Raw genomic sequence first — 14,747 nt, 5'->3', positions numbered from 1 at the left:
GTGGCGCAGTGGATAGAGCACCAGCCCTAAAGTCAGGGGGACCTGAGTTCAAATCTGGCCTCAGACCAAACACTTGACACGGACTAGCTGTGTGACCTTAGGCAAGTCACTTAACCCCGACTGCCTCACTGGAAAAAAAAAAGCAAACTGTAAATGATAGACATCTGCAGTTTCATGTAAAATTCTCTTATTCTGCTCTACTATATGTTTAGAAATGTCTGTTTTATTTAATGTTTAAGTTCAGAATAAAAATTTTTAATTTAAAAAAGAGAGAGTGGCAGAGGTTTGGTCAATGTGTAGAGGGCATGAGAGAAGAATCAATCAGTCCTAAAATGATCAGCCAATGAAGCAAAGTCAGTCCTCTCCAGAATAAACACCTTGAACAAAAATGTTGCTTTTCATGCTACTTTTCACTTTCTTTCATTCCCTCTTTTTTTAATTCAAGTCTTCTTGTATAAAATGACTAATATGGAAATGTTTTACAAGACCACACCTGCATAATCCATATCAGATTGCTTATCATCTCAGGGAGGGGGGAGGGGAGAAAGGGATAGAATTTGGAACTCAAAACTTTTTATTTTCTGTCAAAGCAATGGGGTGAAATGACTTGCCCAGGGTCACACAACTAGTAAGTGTCAAAAGTCTGAGGTCACATTTGAACTCACATCTTCCTGAATCCAAGGCCAGTGCTCTATTCCCTGCACCATCTAGCTGCACCCTCAAAACTTTTTGCTTTAACATGTAATTGGAGAAAAATAAAATATTTTAAAATATTTTTATTTAAATTCCATACACAAAATCTTTAATTTAAATACAGAGCACCTTTAGCCAAAAGAACAATTTTCTCTTTAAATTTACTTTTAGATGGCCTAACATTGAGAATCTTATAGGATAACAAAAGTGTCCAAAAGATAGATTTCAATCAAAAGGGGAAAAAAGTGGCCGTATGGTCAATTCATATAGTTTATCTTTGATGTATTGCTCCAGAAATTACTATCCAGAGCTCTCTTGCTCAAGCAAAAGGTAGCTGTCCCAACATAAAGTTTCTGCCTGTTTTCTTCCCAAAAAATGGTGTTTTACAACTATTTTGTAGGAAAGTACATAAACCTTCCACTTCCTCTGCTGTAGAACTGGCTTAAGATAGTTTAGAGATTTTGTCCAATATAAATACTATATCAACTGTCTTCTAGCATTAGTCATTTCCTCCTCATCGAGTTCATTAGAAGGTTACTTCGTTCTCAGATCATGGCAAGATCACACTATAAATTTACAGAGGGATTTGCCAGTGCTATTGTTTCAGAATTTCATCTTTTTCCATCCTGGTTTGCTTTTGGCCAGTATTCAAAGGCTTTTTTTCTTTCAGCTATGACAATGGCATGATCTATGCAGGAGCTCAGACTTCACCATTCCACATGTGCGGGGGGCTGAGGGGTGGGAAAGGAGGGGGCTCAATGGAACATCTTGTGCACAACAAAACAAACTGCCTCCAAAGAGGTAGCTCGCATGGCCTTTGTTTCTAGCCTACTTCCTAGAACTGAGGTCACAATACAAACAAAAAAGACCAGTTTGCGGGCAGCAAGACGGTCCTTCTGTAAGCTGTCTGATGTAGCTGAAGGTATGAGGTGACAGAAGTCAATACCTGTGAAGAAACGCTCAACCAGACGCTGATCTGCTGCAGAACTAAATCTACCTTCTTCACTCTATGAGGTTCTCTTAAAAAAAATTTTTTTTAATTTGCGGAAAGTGAGTATAAGTCCACTGTGAGAAAACTAAGTCAGAAAGCTAAGCCCTATTGAAAAGTGTCTGTCTGTTCATTTGTCTGTGTCCACATATCTGTACCTGTCTGTCTGTCTTATCCCTAAGCTTATCTGTCTCCATGTCTACCTCCTTGGGTGTTTGTAAATCTATCTATCTTGCTTATATTTGTATGTCCAGCACTTTGTACGATGCCTGGCCTATAGTGAACTCTTAATAAATGCTTGTTGACATAGTGTGTGCATGTGTTTGTGTGTGTGTGCTTATCTATGGGTCTCTATTTCTGTGTCTGTCCATATGGTTCTCTTTGAGTGTGCATGTGTTTACATGAGTGCGCACATCTCTGTAGCTCTGTCTCAGGCAAAAAAAAAAAAAAAGTTTGTCACAGACTTCTACATTATTCAAAGTTCCTGACTTTTGCCCAGGGAATCCCTTAAATCAGAAGTCAGGAGCTAAGGTTCAGGACAAAGTGTTCCTCACCTATCTATAAAGTTGCTTCTTCCTGAAAGGATGTAGCTCAGGATAGGTGGGGCTGTAACAAGGTAGCGTTTAAATTGGGAGAGTTGGAGCATACTGGTGTTAAAACTATCAGAGCTAAATCAGAAGGCCCTGAACACTCTTGCTACCATGACAGACCAGTAGATGAAGGGGGAAAGAAAGAAACAAGCATTTATTAATTATCTACTATGTGGCAGCTACCATTCTAGGTACTTTATAAATATCTCATTTGACCTTCACAACAACCCCAGAAGTTAGGTGCCATTGTTATCCTCATTTTACAGTTGAGGAAACCAAGGCAAACAGAAATTAAGTGATTTGAACAGGGTCACACGGCTAGTACATGTTTGAGGCTGGATGTCAACTCAAGTCTTTCTGACTCTACCCCTAACATTCTTTCCCCATACCGCCAAAGTGACTAAGATCAGAGGGCATCCAATGTGCAAATGTATCCTACAACAGTCCCAAGACCAACTAGATTAAAATGTAACTGGGAAATACTTAACAAAATAAATAAAATCACAATAAAACACAGATAATATTCATAGGTAGTTTTCTAAGTTAATATGTAGCCCTCAAGGATCCTTATGTATAGTATAGTGACTCCCATTTCTAATTGTGTTTGATACCACTGGGCTAGATGAAATGGCACTTACGGTCCCAAACAAATGGGAGCAATCCAAGCAAAATAACTTTTTTTTCCTCCCTCTTTCTCTCCACCTCTACATATACATATATTAAAACATATCCATATATACATGTTTAATACATGCATGTATAATATTTTTGTGCGTACATACATATACATGTTTACACATGCATGCATGTGTGTGTATCCCTACTCTCCCTAAGCTCCAATTTCATGTTACCAATTGCCTACTGGACTAGATAGCCTCTAAGCATCTCAAAATCAATGTGTCCAAAAGAGAATTCATAACCTCCCACCCTTTTTAAAACTGCCCTATTGCTATCAAGAACACTATCAGTCACCTATTTTCCCAACCTTGCTGCCATCTTCAACTCTTCCCTCTCACTCACCCCCCCATACCTAATCAATGGTCAAATCTTGTTATTTCTACCTCCACTATCTCTAGCATCCACTCCCTTCTCTCTACTCATCTAGTAATGACCTCAGGTCAGGCCCTCCTCTCCTCCTGGGCTGTTGTGAGAGCCTCAGTCTCCTTGCCTCAAGTCCCTCCCTATTCCACTTTCAAACAGTCAACAAAGTATTTTTCCTTAAGAGCAGTTCTGAACATGTGAACTCTTCTACTCAACAAACTTCACTGACTCCCTATTGCCTCTAAGATTAACTATTAGCTTATCAGATCCTTCAACAACCCAGGGAGATAGGCGCTGTTTTTACCCTTATTTTATAGATGAGGAAATGGTAGCTGAGAAAGGTTCAGTGACTTGCCCAGGGTCACAGAGTTAGTAAGTATCTGAGATTGGATTTGAACTCAGGTCTTCCCGAATCCAAGCCCAATCAATCAATAGCATTTATTAAACACCTACTGTGTGCCAGGCACTGGGAATACAAAAAGAAGCAGAAGACAGTCTTTGCCCTCAAGGAGTTTACAAAATAATGGGGAAAACAACATGAAAACAAGCATGTGCAAAGCAAGTTATGTATAGGATAAATAGGAAAGAAATAACAGAGGGAAGGCATTAAAGGGATTGGGAAAGGCTTCATGAATGGGTAGAATTTTAGTTGGGACTTAAAAACAGGTCAGTAGTTGGAGCAGAAGAAAGTGTTCCAGGCAAGCAGTGAGCTAGAAAGAATGCCTGGAACTGAGAGATGGAGAGACTTGTTGATGGGATAGCCAGGAGGCTGTTGTCACTGGATTGAAGAGTACGTGTCTGGTGGTAAGGTGTAAGAAGACTGGAAAGGTAGGAAGGGCTTAGGTTATGAGGTGCTTTGAATGTCAACCAGATAACTTTCTATTTGACCCTGGAGGCAATAGGGAGCTACTGGAGTTTATTAAGTACGGAGGTGTGATAAGCTAATAGTTATAAAGTATGCTGCAAACCTTAATGCACTATATGAATGCTAGCTTTTACCTATGGTTTAGTTCTAGAATTTTTATTCAGCAGTTCATATGGACTGGACAAATTCACTTCTCTCTGAGCCTCATTTTCTTCCACTGTAAAATAGGCAAAATAATATTTGAACATCTCATGTAGGAGGATTTTTGTGAAGAAAGCATTTTGTAAACTGTAAAGCAATATAGCCATGGGACTTGTTATTATCATTACTATTCTACATGTAGAGTTGCATTACTAAGAAATGCTCAATCTTTCGCTATTGCGATCTTGATAGAGCCTGCATGTTTTCTCTCCTAATTCAATGAGTTAACCAGAAGCTATATCCGATATCTGTGGTCTGTCTGCTTTAGAAAAGTATATTTTCTTATCAGTGAAGGTCAGAAAGGTTGTGACTCCAACATATGGAAAGATTTTACACTTTCAGAAAAAATGCATATCAAAGAGGCAGAGGGTGACAGAAAACACTAAGTCAAGACCACTGATGCTGCTTGACATGTGCACTGTACCTGCTTTGTTTTTTAACTATTGTAGTTATAAATAAACGGCAACTTATGTATTTACTTACCCTTACTATGATGCCCATGCGCTTGCTTTCATAAGTGAATGGAAAGATTTGAAGAATGGTGAAGTTCAGAATCTGGCCACCAGGGGTCCTCAGCTGCATAGAAGATTGATCTCTGCCCACCAGGGTTAAACCAACACTTTCAGTCCACTGGACCAGGGCCACCTAATATAACCAAAGGTCAAAAGTCAGACAGACCGCTGAGTTTCCAGGTTCACGGGTCATGCAAATGAACACCAGTCAGGGAGGAGCTGTGGGCGGGCTGAGGAAAAAGTTTATCACTTATGCCAAGGTAAAAGCACTAGGTTTTTTCTTGGTTTTTTGGTTTTTGTTTTGTTTTGGGGGTTTTTGGGGGGGGGGCAGGGAATGACGTGAACAAACGGCCCTTTAACATCATTTCCCGAGGTCAATCCTGCTCATTGACAATATTAATTACTTTTGACCTGTGGAAGGCTTAGTTAGTCAATGCTGTACAAACTATAAACACTTGGACTGATGCTATATTCAATATAGTACAAACTATAGCCTGGTAGACAAGTAATCTACTTAGATGAGGGAGAGGGAAAGAGGGGAGAAGTGGGGGGGAGAGGAAGAAGGAGAGAGAGAGAGGGAGAGACAAGAGAATAAGAGAGAGAATGAAAAAGGGAATGAGAGAGAATAAGAGAGATAGAACAAAAGAAATTCACAGCATTAGACTGAGTTACAGTCACCAATCAATTTTAACCTTACTCACTAGATCATAGAACCTAAGTTGGAAGGAATCATCTACTCACACGAGTATAGATTTAGAGCTAAAAGAGACATTTACTCTCATCTAGTTGAATCCCCTAATTTTACAGATGAGGAAACAAGCCCACAGAGATGAAGTAGCTTGTCCAAAGTCACACCAAGTGATAAGCTGTAGAGAGTTGTATTTGAACTCAGTTCCTCTCCCCTCAGATCCAGCGTTCCTTTTTTCTGCCTTAATTTCAATTTTATATATGTCTATCCATATAAATGGTGTCTCCAGTAAAAGAATGTAGGTACTAGTTCTCCACTGTACCACACTGCCAGAGGAGGAAGCTAAGACCTAAAGAGGTTTTTACTTGCCTTCGATCACATCAACAATGCCAGCATTTGAACACAGGTCTTCTGGCTTCAAATCCAGTGCTTTTTCCATTATACCACACTGCCTGCCATCTACATATCTCCCAACATGGGACCCTGTACATGGTAGGTAATATTTGTTGAATGCCTGTGTTAAGTTAATCCATTACAACACAGATCTTGAACAGAAAATGCAGATGGACAATAAGTTAGATCCAGAATAAAAGAGCAGAAAGGAGGTCAATTGTATTCGGGAAATTACAAGCCATTTTCAATACTCTCCAAGATGTTCTTGAATAAAAAAAAAGCAAACAATTTTTAACTCCAACAGATTCCCACTGATGCAGTATGACTGTGGATCACTGAACACCACAATCTCTGAAAATCAATCAAAATTGTGGGGAACCTAAAGGGCAAAAGAGAGATGGGCAGTAGGTAGCTGCAGCATATTATCCGCAAACGCAAGGGTGACATAAGGGATACCAGCCAGGAAATATGTGACCAGAAATAAAAGTCAGCCAGTCAGGTAGCAAAAAGCAAGAGATAACAGATGGATAGTCTAAGTATGCTCTACTGGTAATTATGAACTTTTCAAAGACCTAAAGGAAGGCTTCTAGCTTGTGGACTAGATCTCCTATGGAAGAACTACTGAAGGGCTTAGATAAGCATCCATCTCATAAGATAAGAAGGCATAGATGGGCTGTGGTTTGTACCACCGAAGGGAATCCCTACATCATGAAATCAGTTATCCATTGAAGAAGTATTAAACATGAAAGAATGAACTAAGTTGAATAGGCATCAACTGATACTCAAATGGAACCATAATCTCATTGATTTGGGAGTTTCCTACAAAAATGGAACCCATCCATGCCTGCTGAACCTATGTGTCTCTCATCCATGTCTTCCCAAAAGTTCCCAATAGGGGTCCATCCAATAAGCAAGGGGCTTTCCTCACTTTCTCCCAACGTCTTGAGAGTACTCATTGGAATGTTCTGGCCAACTACCCTGCATCCGTATCTCACACCACACAACCAGCTCATATTCTCTTTCTGTAACACAGTTCTTTTAACATCCTTTCTTCTCATTCTTTGGAATTGCTCCCTGGTTACATGTTGCTGACTTGCTCACACTCTCTATGTGCCATCCTAGTGCCCTCTGTGACTCGTGATTTACAGTGACATTCAGGTCATGATGCCCTACAGCTGGTAAAGTAGTTACACTGAAATGATGAATCTTTGCAGTTATGCTATACTTGGGGTCAATAAAGTACTTTGCAATTTCCCAAAAGCAAGTCAACCTGCTCTCCTCTTTTTCAACTCTGGGCCTAGTTCATTTTCTACCTGTATTATGTGCCTCAGGTATACATCCTGTTGGACAAACTCTCGAGGAGGTCATTCAGATGCATGTTAACATCTGAACAATAGCCATTCTTCCTCTCTTTCATTTATTTTACTCAAACATTTCCCTAATAACAGTTAAATTTTATAGAGTGCTGTTCTTCATTTACTTTATTTAATTTACTCAAAAAATTCTTTTAAAAAAGCTAGAATTGACTTAGTGCCTTAAGGTTTGCAAAGCACTTTATCTATTTGCTTATCTTACCTCGTAATAACCCTATGAACTATTATCATACCCATTTTACAGATCAAGAAATGTGATTCGCCAGAGACACCTATTAAGTATCTGAGGGAGAATTCAAACTCGAGTCTTTCTGACTCCAAATCCGGCAATCTATTGTGCTACCTAGCTGCAAATATTCCATATTCTCCTATCCATGACCCATTCTCAATCAATCTTCAGCCCAGCCATCCTCCACCCTGCATTTCTAGTCCTCTAAACTAACCCACTCTGCACTCCCAATGACAATGTCTTCAAACCGGCCATTTCAGAAGTACCTTCCCTCCTCCCCATACCCTACTCTCTAGTCCTTGTTGTTAGTTCAGTTGTTTCAGTCCTGCCCAACTTGCCATGACCCCATTTGGGGTTTTCTTGGCAAAGATACTGGAGTGGTTTGCCATTTCCTTCTCCAGCTCATTTTACAGACGCGGAAACTGAGGCAAACAGGGTTAAATAACTCACCCACGGTCACCCAGCTAGTAAGAGTCTGAGGCCAGATTTGAACTCACTCTTCCTGAGCCCAGGCCTGGCACTTCTCTATCCACTATACCACCTCGCTGCCTTTACCTCTAGCCCAGAAAACTGTAATTAAATCAATACTACCACCATTCCACTCCACCTCCACTGCCCAGACCAAAATATCTTTCTCAAACCAATACTCCCTAAATATAATGTTCAGTCTCCTCTCTCAGAATATAATCTCCTTAAGGGAAGAAACTGTCTAACTTTTTTATCTGTATCCTCAACCCTTAGCACAGTGCTTGGCACACAGTAAGCACTTAATAAATGTTTCTCAGGGGCAGCTAGGTGGTGCAGTGGACAGACCACTGGCCCTGAAGTCAGGAGGACCTGAGTTCAAATCCAGCCTGACCAAACACTTGACACTTACTAGCTGTGTGACCCTGGGCAAGTCACTTAACCCCAACTGCCTAAAAATAATTTTAAAAATAAATATATAAAATAAAAAACAAATGTTTCTCATTCATTTAGTAAATGACTACTCTGTGACATGAAATGTGGATACAAAGACAAAAATCAAAGCCCTTCCCTCAAGAAGTATATATTCTACTATAAGAGATAATCTGTACATAAATAAGCATATATAAAGTTCATGGGGTAAGATACCAGGAATTTGAAAGAATTACCAAAGTCTTCCATAAAAGTGGCTATTTGAACAATTTTGTAGAAAATAAGGAATTTTAACAGGAATAAGTGAGGAAGGACTGCATTCCAGGCAAGTGCAAAAGTATGAACATAGGAGATAGAGTGGGTAATGTGTGAAGAAAAAGGCCAGTTTGGATGAATTAGACCTGAACTGTAGAGTGAAGTATAGCAGAAGTAACATATAATAAGTTTTTTAAGATAGTTGGGGACCAGGTAGTGATGAGCTTTAAAAGCTAAACAGAGGAACTAATATTTGATCCTAGGGTAGTAGGAAATCATTGAAGTTTACTGAATAGGAGAGTGTGACATGGTCAAATTTATACTTTAAGAGAATTACTTTTGTAGTCATGTGGAAGATGAACTGATGAAAGGAGAGACTGGAAGCAATGAAGTTAATTACAATAATAATCCAAGCAAGAAGGGATGAGGACCTGAACTAGAATGGTGGCTATGTAAGAGGGGGAAAGGGATGAATGTGAGAGGCATTGTAGAAGCAGAAATGACAAGGTTTGGCAACTGGTTAGATATAGTGACTGAGGGAAAGTCAAGAATAGTGCGGAGGTTGTGAACCTAAGCTAGAAAGATGGTTTATACCTTCAACAAAAATAAGGAAATTCATATTTCAGGTGGTTTGCTGGAAAAGACAATGATTCTGTTTTAAACATGCTAAGTTTGAGATGTCTATGGAACGTCCACTTAAAAATATTTAAGAAGTAAATAAAAATGCAGAACATGAAATTCACAGGAGAGAACTTTGTTGTTGTTAAGTCATTTCAGTATTATCTGACTCTTTGTGACCCCACTTGGGGTTCACTGGGTAGAGATGGGGTGTAAGGCGAGGAGGTTCGGAGATACTGAATTTAAACTAACAATTAAATGGAGCAATGACCATAGGATCATAGATTTAAAGCTGAAAGGTACCTTAAAGGTCATCTGGTTCAATCTGCTCATTTTACAGGTTAAGAGACTAAGAGCTAAATGACTTGCCCATGGTCACATAGATAGTAAGAGGTAGGGGTAGGAGTATGCAGGAATATGCATTTATTAAACACCTACTACATGCCAATCACTTTATAAATATCATCTCATTTGGTCCTCACAAGAACCTGGGAGGTAGATGCTGTTATGATCTACATTTTACAGTTGAGGAAATGGAGGAAGACAGAGGTTAAGTGGCTTGTCCAAGGTGACAAATCTAGTAAATCTCTGAAGCTGGGATTTAAACTCAGTTCTTCCTAACTCCAGGCTGAAAGCTCTATCCACTGTACCACCTATCCACAGAGGCAGGATTTGAACCCAGGTCTTCACTCCAGATCCAGTCTTTCTAATGCACAGTTACAGAGATTCCAAAAACACAGAGGAACTTAAAAATAGAAAAGTCAGTGTTTTGGCTGGAGAAATACTCTCACAGTGAAAGCAAATCACTTAAACATTCCATCATCTCTAAGGGCAGAGATACCAGATTATCCCAGAACAAAGATTATGCTATAAATCAGGGGCTCGAGTCAATCATTAAAATCACATCTTCCCAATGGAGGGGGAACAACAATTGTACTTTGAACTCTAAGCCATTTGGTTTTAAAGACAGATACTCTCTACCACAGCACATTTCACTCAATGGAGTCCCCATTAAGTAACTGAGCTCTCTTTTCTTCCCCTCATTTCCCTGTAGCAGTGTGATAATTGAAACCTTGGCGAGCTTATTCAAACCTTATACAAACAGGATATGAGCACTGTAGGTAGCCTTACATTTTCACCTTCTGCTCAAATACGTAACGTTACTTTCGTATATCAGATTAAATTTAAAGATATCCTCTAAAAAAAAAACACAGAGGAGAAAAATAATCACACTGGGCCCACACCACTGTGAGTAGGAAATTCTAAAGATGATTTTTTTAATTCTTTAAAATCACAGCAGAAAAAAAATTCATGGGTTAAAAATTATGTTAAGCCATTCCCATTAAGTAAATTTCCATAACAATTTGATTTATTCAATCTGTGTGATCTTGGGCAAGTCATTTTCCATTTCTGGGGCTGGGATTTTTTTAAAAATTCCTTGAAATCACAGCAGAAAAAAAAAATTCACAGGTGAAAAATTACACTAAACCATTCCCATTAAGTAAATTTCCATAACTATTTGATTTTATTAATCTGTGTGACCTTGGGCAAATCATTTTCCATTTCTGTTTTCTCATCTGTAAAATGAAGGAAGCACACTAGATCATTCCTAAAGTCCTCCCACCTCTAACATTCTCTAAGCCTATAAAAAGGGTTCTTTATTTTTTGTGTGTCATGGACACCTTTGGCAATCTGGTGAAGCCTATGGTCCCTTCTCAGAATAATGTTTTAAAATACATAAAATAAAATACTTAGGATTTCTAAGAAAACCAATTATACTGAAGTAAAAATATAATTTTTCCCATTCAAGTTCACAGGCCAGAGATCAAGAATCCCTGGTCTGTAGGGTTATTCTGGCTCCATGGAGCATCTCTTCAGAAGAATAATTTCATCTTTTAGCACCTGAGGCTATAAGCTCCTTGAGGGCAGGGACCATGCCAACTAGCATCTCTGTATCCCCAAAGTTCACATAGTTCCTTGTACATGAGAGGTTTCCAGGAAACATTTCTTTGCTTGAATTGAAAAAGTAATTCACACAATGGCTTTTCTAATGACTGCCCTACTTTTGACTTAAAAACAATAAACTTCCCAAGTACAAAATAGAAAACAGACCTGGGAATTCTGGTGGACCGCAAGCTCACTATGAATCCAAAGTACGAGATGAAAGTCAAAAAGCTACTGCTGCATTGAAAAGAATGGCTTACAGAAGGTGATGATCTTATTGTCAGACTACATTTGGGCACCACATTTTAGGAAGGACACTGATAACTTGGAAAGAATTCTAAGGGTGAAAGCCAAGGGTGAGATATCTCTAAAACGCACTGTATTACAATCAACTGAAGGAACTGAGTGTGTTAAGCCGGGGAAAAGATGACAGGACAACATGACTGCTCTCTTCAAGTATCTGAAGGACTGTCAAATGAAAAAGGGTTTAGGCTTGGGTCTGCTTGGCACCAGAGGATAAAACTAGGAGCAATATGGTTTGAGATTGTAGAGAGGAAGATTTTGCCTTGACATAAAGAAAAACTCCAAATAATCACAGCTGTTCAGAAGTAGAATGGGCCAGTCCATGAGGTAAATCATATAAATAAGCATTTATTAAGCACCTATTATGTGCCCAGCACTGTGCTAGATTCAGAGAATACAAAGAAAGACAAAAGACAATCGTTACCCTCAGGAAATTCAATCTGATGGGAAAACAATATGTAACAAAAAAAAGAAAACTATGTAAAAAACACGATTTGAACAGGGTAAATTGGAGGTAATCAATGGAGGAAAGGCACTAGCATTAAGGGGGCTAGGGAAAGGCTGCTTTTAGAAGATGGGATTGTAGATGAGACCTGAAAGAAGTCAGGAGGCAGAGATGAAGAGATCCCAGTCACGGGGCACAGCCAGTGAAAATGTCCAGAACTGGGACATGGAGTATCTTGTTAAAAGAATGGCAAGGAGGCCGTTTGTCAATAGACGGTAAACTATGTAGAGGGGAGTGAGATGTAAGAAGCCTAGAAAGGTAGGAGGTGGGCCACGCTGTAAAGGGACTTAAAAGCCAAACAGAGAATTTGATATTTGATCCTGGAGGTAAAAGGGAGCCACCTAAGTTTACTACATAGAGGAACAAGATAGGATTAACATTGACCATCATTTCAGCTTCACCCATCACATAGATCAAGGCCTCTCCTCTTTCCCTCCTTTGACAGGGATTAGCTTTTCCTAAAAGGAGACAAAGTCTGATTGGTCCAAGATTCCCCATTAAAGTTACCTGGTCACCTGAAGGCACAAAAAGTCACAACCACATGGAGTCTGGACCTCTAAGACATGGTGGATTTCTGAAGACCACATGAGTTATCATGTCCTTCATTACCCTGATGACAAGACCAGTTTTCATATGGAGAATTAGGCTATGTCCAGAAAAGCTAAGTGCTACTGTATCCTTGCTGCATTAGGCTAAAGTTCTTTGATTAACTGTTTGGTAACTAGGGAGCATCTCATTTTGTTCCAACATCAAACTGGAATTAACAGAGTACTGGGCTTAGAGCTACCCCACATTTGGTGTTGTTAGGGTAGATTGGGATGAGATGAGATGACCTTGTGGGTCCATTTCATAGTTGCACTGGAGAAGAGCCCTGTACATACGAGTGGATGGCTGGATGGCAGGACACTTTCAAGACCCTTGTCATTGTATATGAGGAGTTCTCTCTATGGGACCAGGCAGAGGGATTAGTACAGTGAATGCTAGAGGATGTTTTTCAAGAGACTAAAGAAAGCACCAATTCCAGCATTCCCTGGCTTTTGTTGATTGTTCACTGTAAGTTGGACTGCCAGTATAAAAAGCCTGAAAATAAACTGGGCCAGCATATTCATCAAATAGAAACACAGCTCACAGCTTTCAGGGACCATGAAATTAAAAACAAAGAGCAGCTAATGAAGTTGGTGCTGTGTGAGTGAATCTCTCTCGATGAGGGTAGAGACTGAAGGGACCCAGCCAGAAACCTACTTTGACCCAGAATTTCTGCTTCCTGACATCTGGTTATGCTCATGAGCCATAAAAAAGCTTTGGGCTTATCCTATCACTGTTCTCAGATTTTAGCTGTGGATCCCCCTGCCACACAATCACATAGGTGTGGGATGATCAGTTGATGAAATCTGCACAGGAGCTAGGGCCCATTACAGCTTGTTGTCAGCCAGAATAGGTCATCTGGAAATGAGGAAGAATTACAGAGGTGACCATCGTAATAGATGGGCAGAGAACAATGACACCCTCTCCCAGAAGGAGCTTTGGAGACGGCTACTAAAAAACAGGGTTCATAAGAAAGCAATCTATGGCCAGCCCATAGCAGTGCTTATAAAACTGTACAGGGAAATTCAGCACTTGGGAACTAGGAGCCCTTCAATTCCACATAAGCCTGAGGTATTCTCTAAAGCCCTTGCCCCCATTTGGATCACTCAGGGGAGGCTGGATAGGGCAGACCATGGAGGGGAGGGATATAGTGGGCTCATTATCTATGAGGGCCCTTTCAGCAACCCCTAGGCATATTACTGTGGGTAGAGTCAAATGGGAACCCCAAGAGTTACTTGAACCACCTTACATAGTTAATATAATACAATACTGAGATGAAAGATATTTCACGGGTGAAAGGTATTTCTTCTCTAGTGAAGTAAGTGAAAGAAGCTGGAAGCTGGATTACTTTGTCATACCACTCTCCTTACAATAATCCTGTGTTAACTGTGAGGAAGGCAGAGGGCATCTGGCAGCTTACAGTGGACCGGAGAAGAACAAAGTCATCATACCCATCACTATAACTATTCGTGACCTTTTCAACATTGTTGACCAGGTAGCCCAGGTCCAAGGTAAGTGGTATGGGGTCATGAGCCTTGCCAAGCTTTTTTCTCCATTCCTGTGGCTGAGATTGGTCAGAAGTTGTTTGTTTTCACCTGGGAAAGGGCCCGATATGCTGTCACCATTATTCCCCAGGGCTACTTGAAATGTCCCTTATACTTCTACATTATGATGGGCAGAGACGATGGCCTTCCTATTGGCAGTGATGTACACCATTATATTGATAACACAATGTTGACCAGGCCAGGTGAAGCCACAGTGGCAGAGGTCCTAGATCAGATAGTGGCCCACATGTGGGACAAGGGGTGGAAAATCAACCCTAAGAAAATCCAGGGTCTAGCCCATTCACTCCAGTTTTAGGGAATTTCTGGTAAGTGTGAGAAATCCAGAGGATTTCAAACACAATTCAAAATCAGCTTCTGACACTTGTTTCCCCTTAATCTAAGAAGGAAGCCCAGAAAATTATTGGACACTTCAGGTTTTGGGGAACCTATATTCCCTCTATGGGCATTCTGATGGCCCCCATTTACTGAAGCCCAATGGAGGAATTTTTCCCATGTCTCCCAT

General features: G+C 40.1%; 1 protein-coding gene across 3 annotated transcripts in view; it reads right to left on the bottom strand.

Moving 5' to 3' along the window:
• Positions 1–14,747, bottom strand: part of ATP9A (ATPase phospholipid transporting 9A (putative)) — a 159,526-nt gene that overhangs the window by 32,177 nt on the left and 112,602 nt on the right. For all 3 annotated transcript variants that reach the window (XM_027850773.1, XM_027850775.1, XM_027850783.1), the window contains one exon: positions 4,862–5,023. In XM_027850773.1, the coding sequence (XP_027706574.1) occupies positions 4,862–5,023 (162 nt within the window). The remainder of the gene's footprint in view (positions 1–4,861; positions 5,024–14,747) is intronic.

The sequence above is a fragment of the Vombatus ursinus genome, unplaced genomic scaffold (assembly GCF_900497805.2).
Source record: "Vombatus ursinus unplaced genomic scaffold, bare-nosed wombat genome assembly UNPS02000580.1, whole genome shotgun sequence".
Classification (NCBI taxonomy): Eukaryota; Metazoa; Chordata; class Mammalia; order Diprotodontia; family Vombatidae; genus Vombatus; species Vombatus ursinus.
Note: the sequence above shows the minus strand (reverse complement) of the source record. Positions and strands in the feature narration are given on the sequence as shown.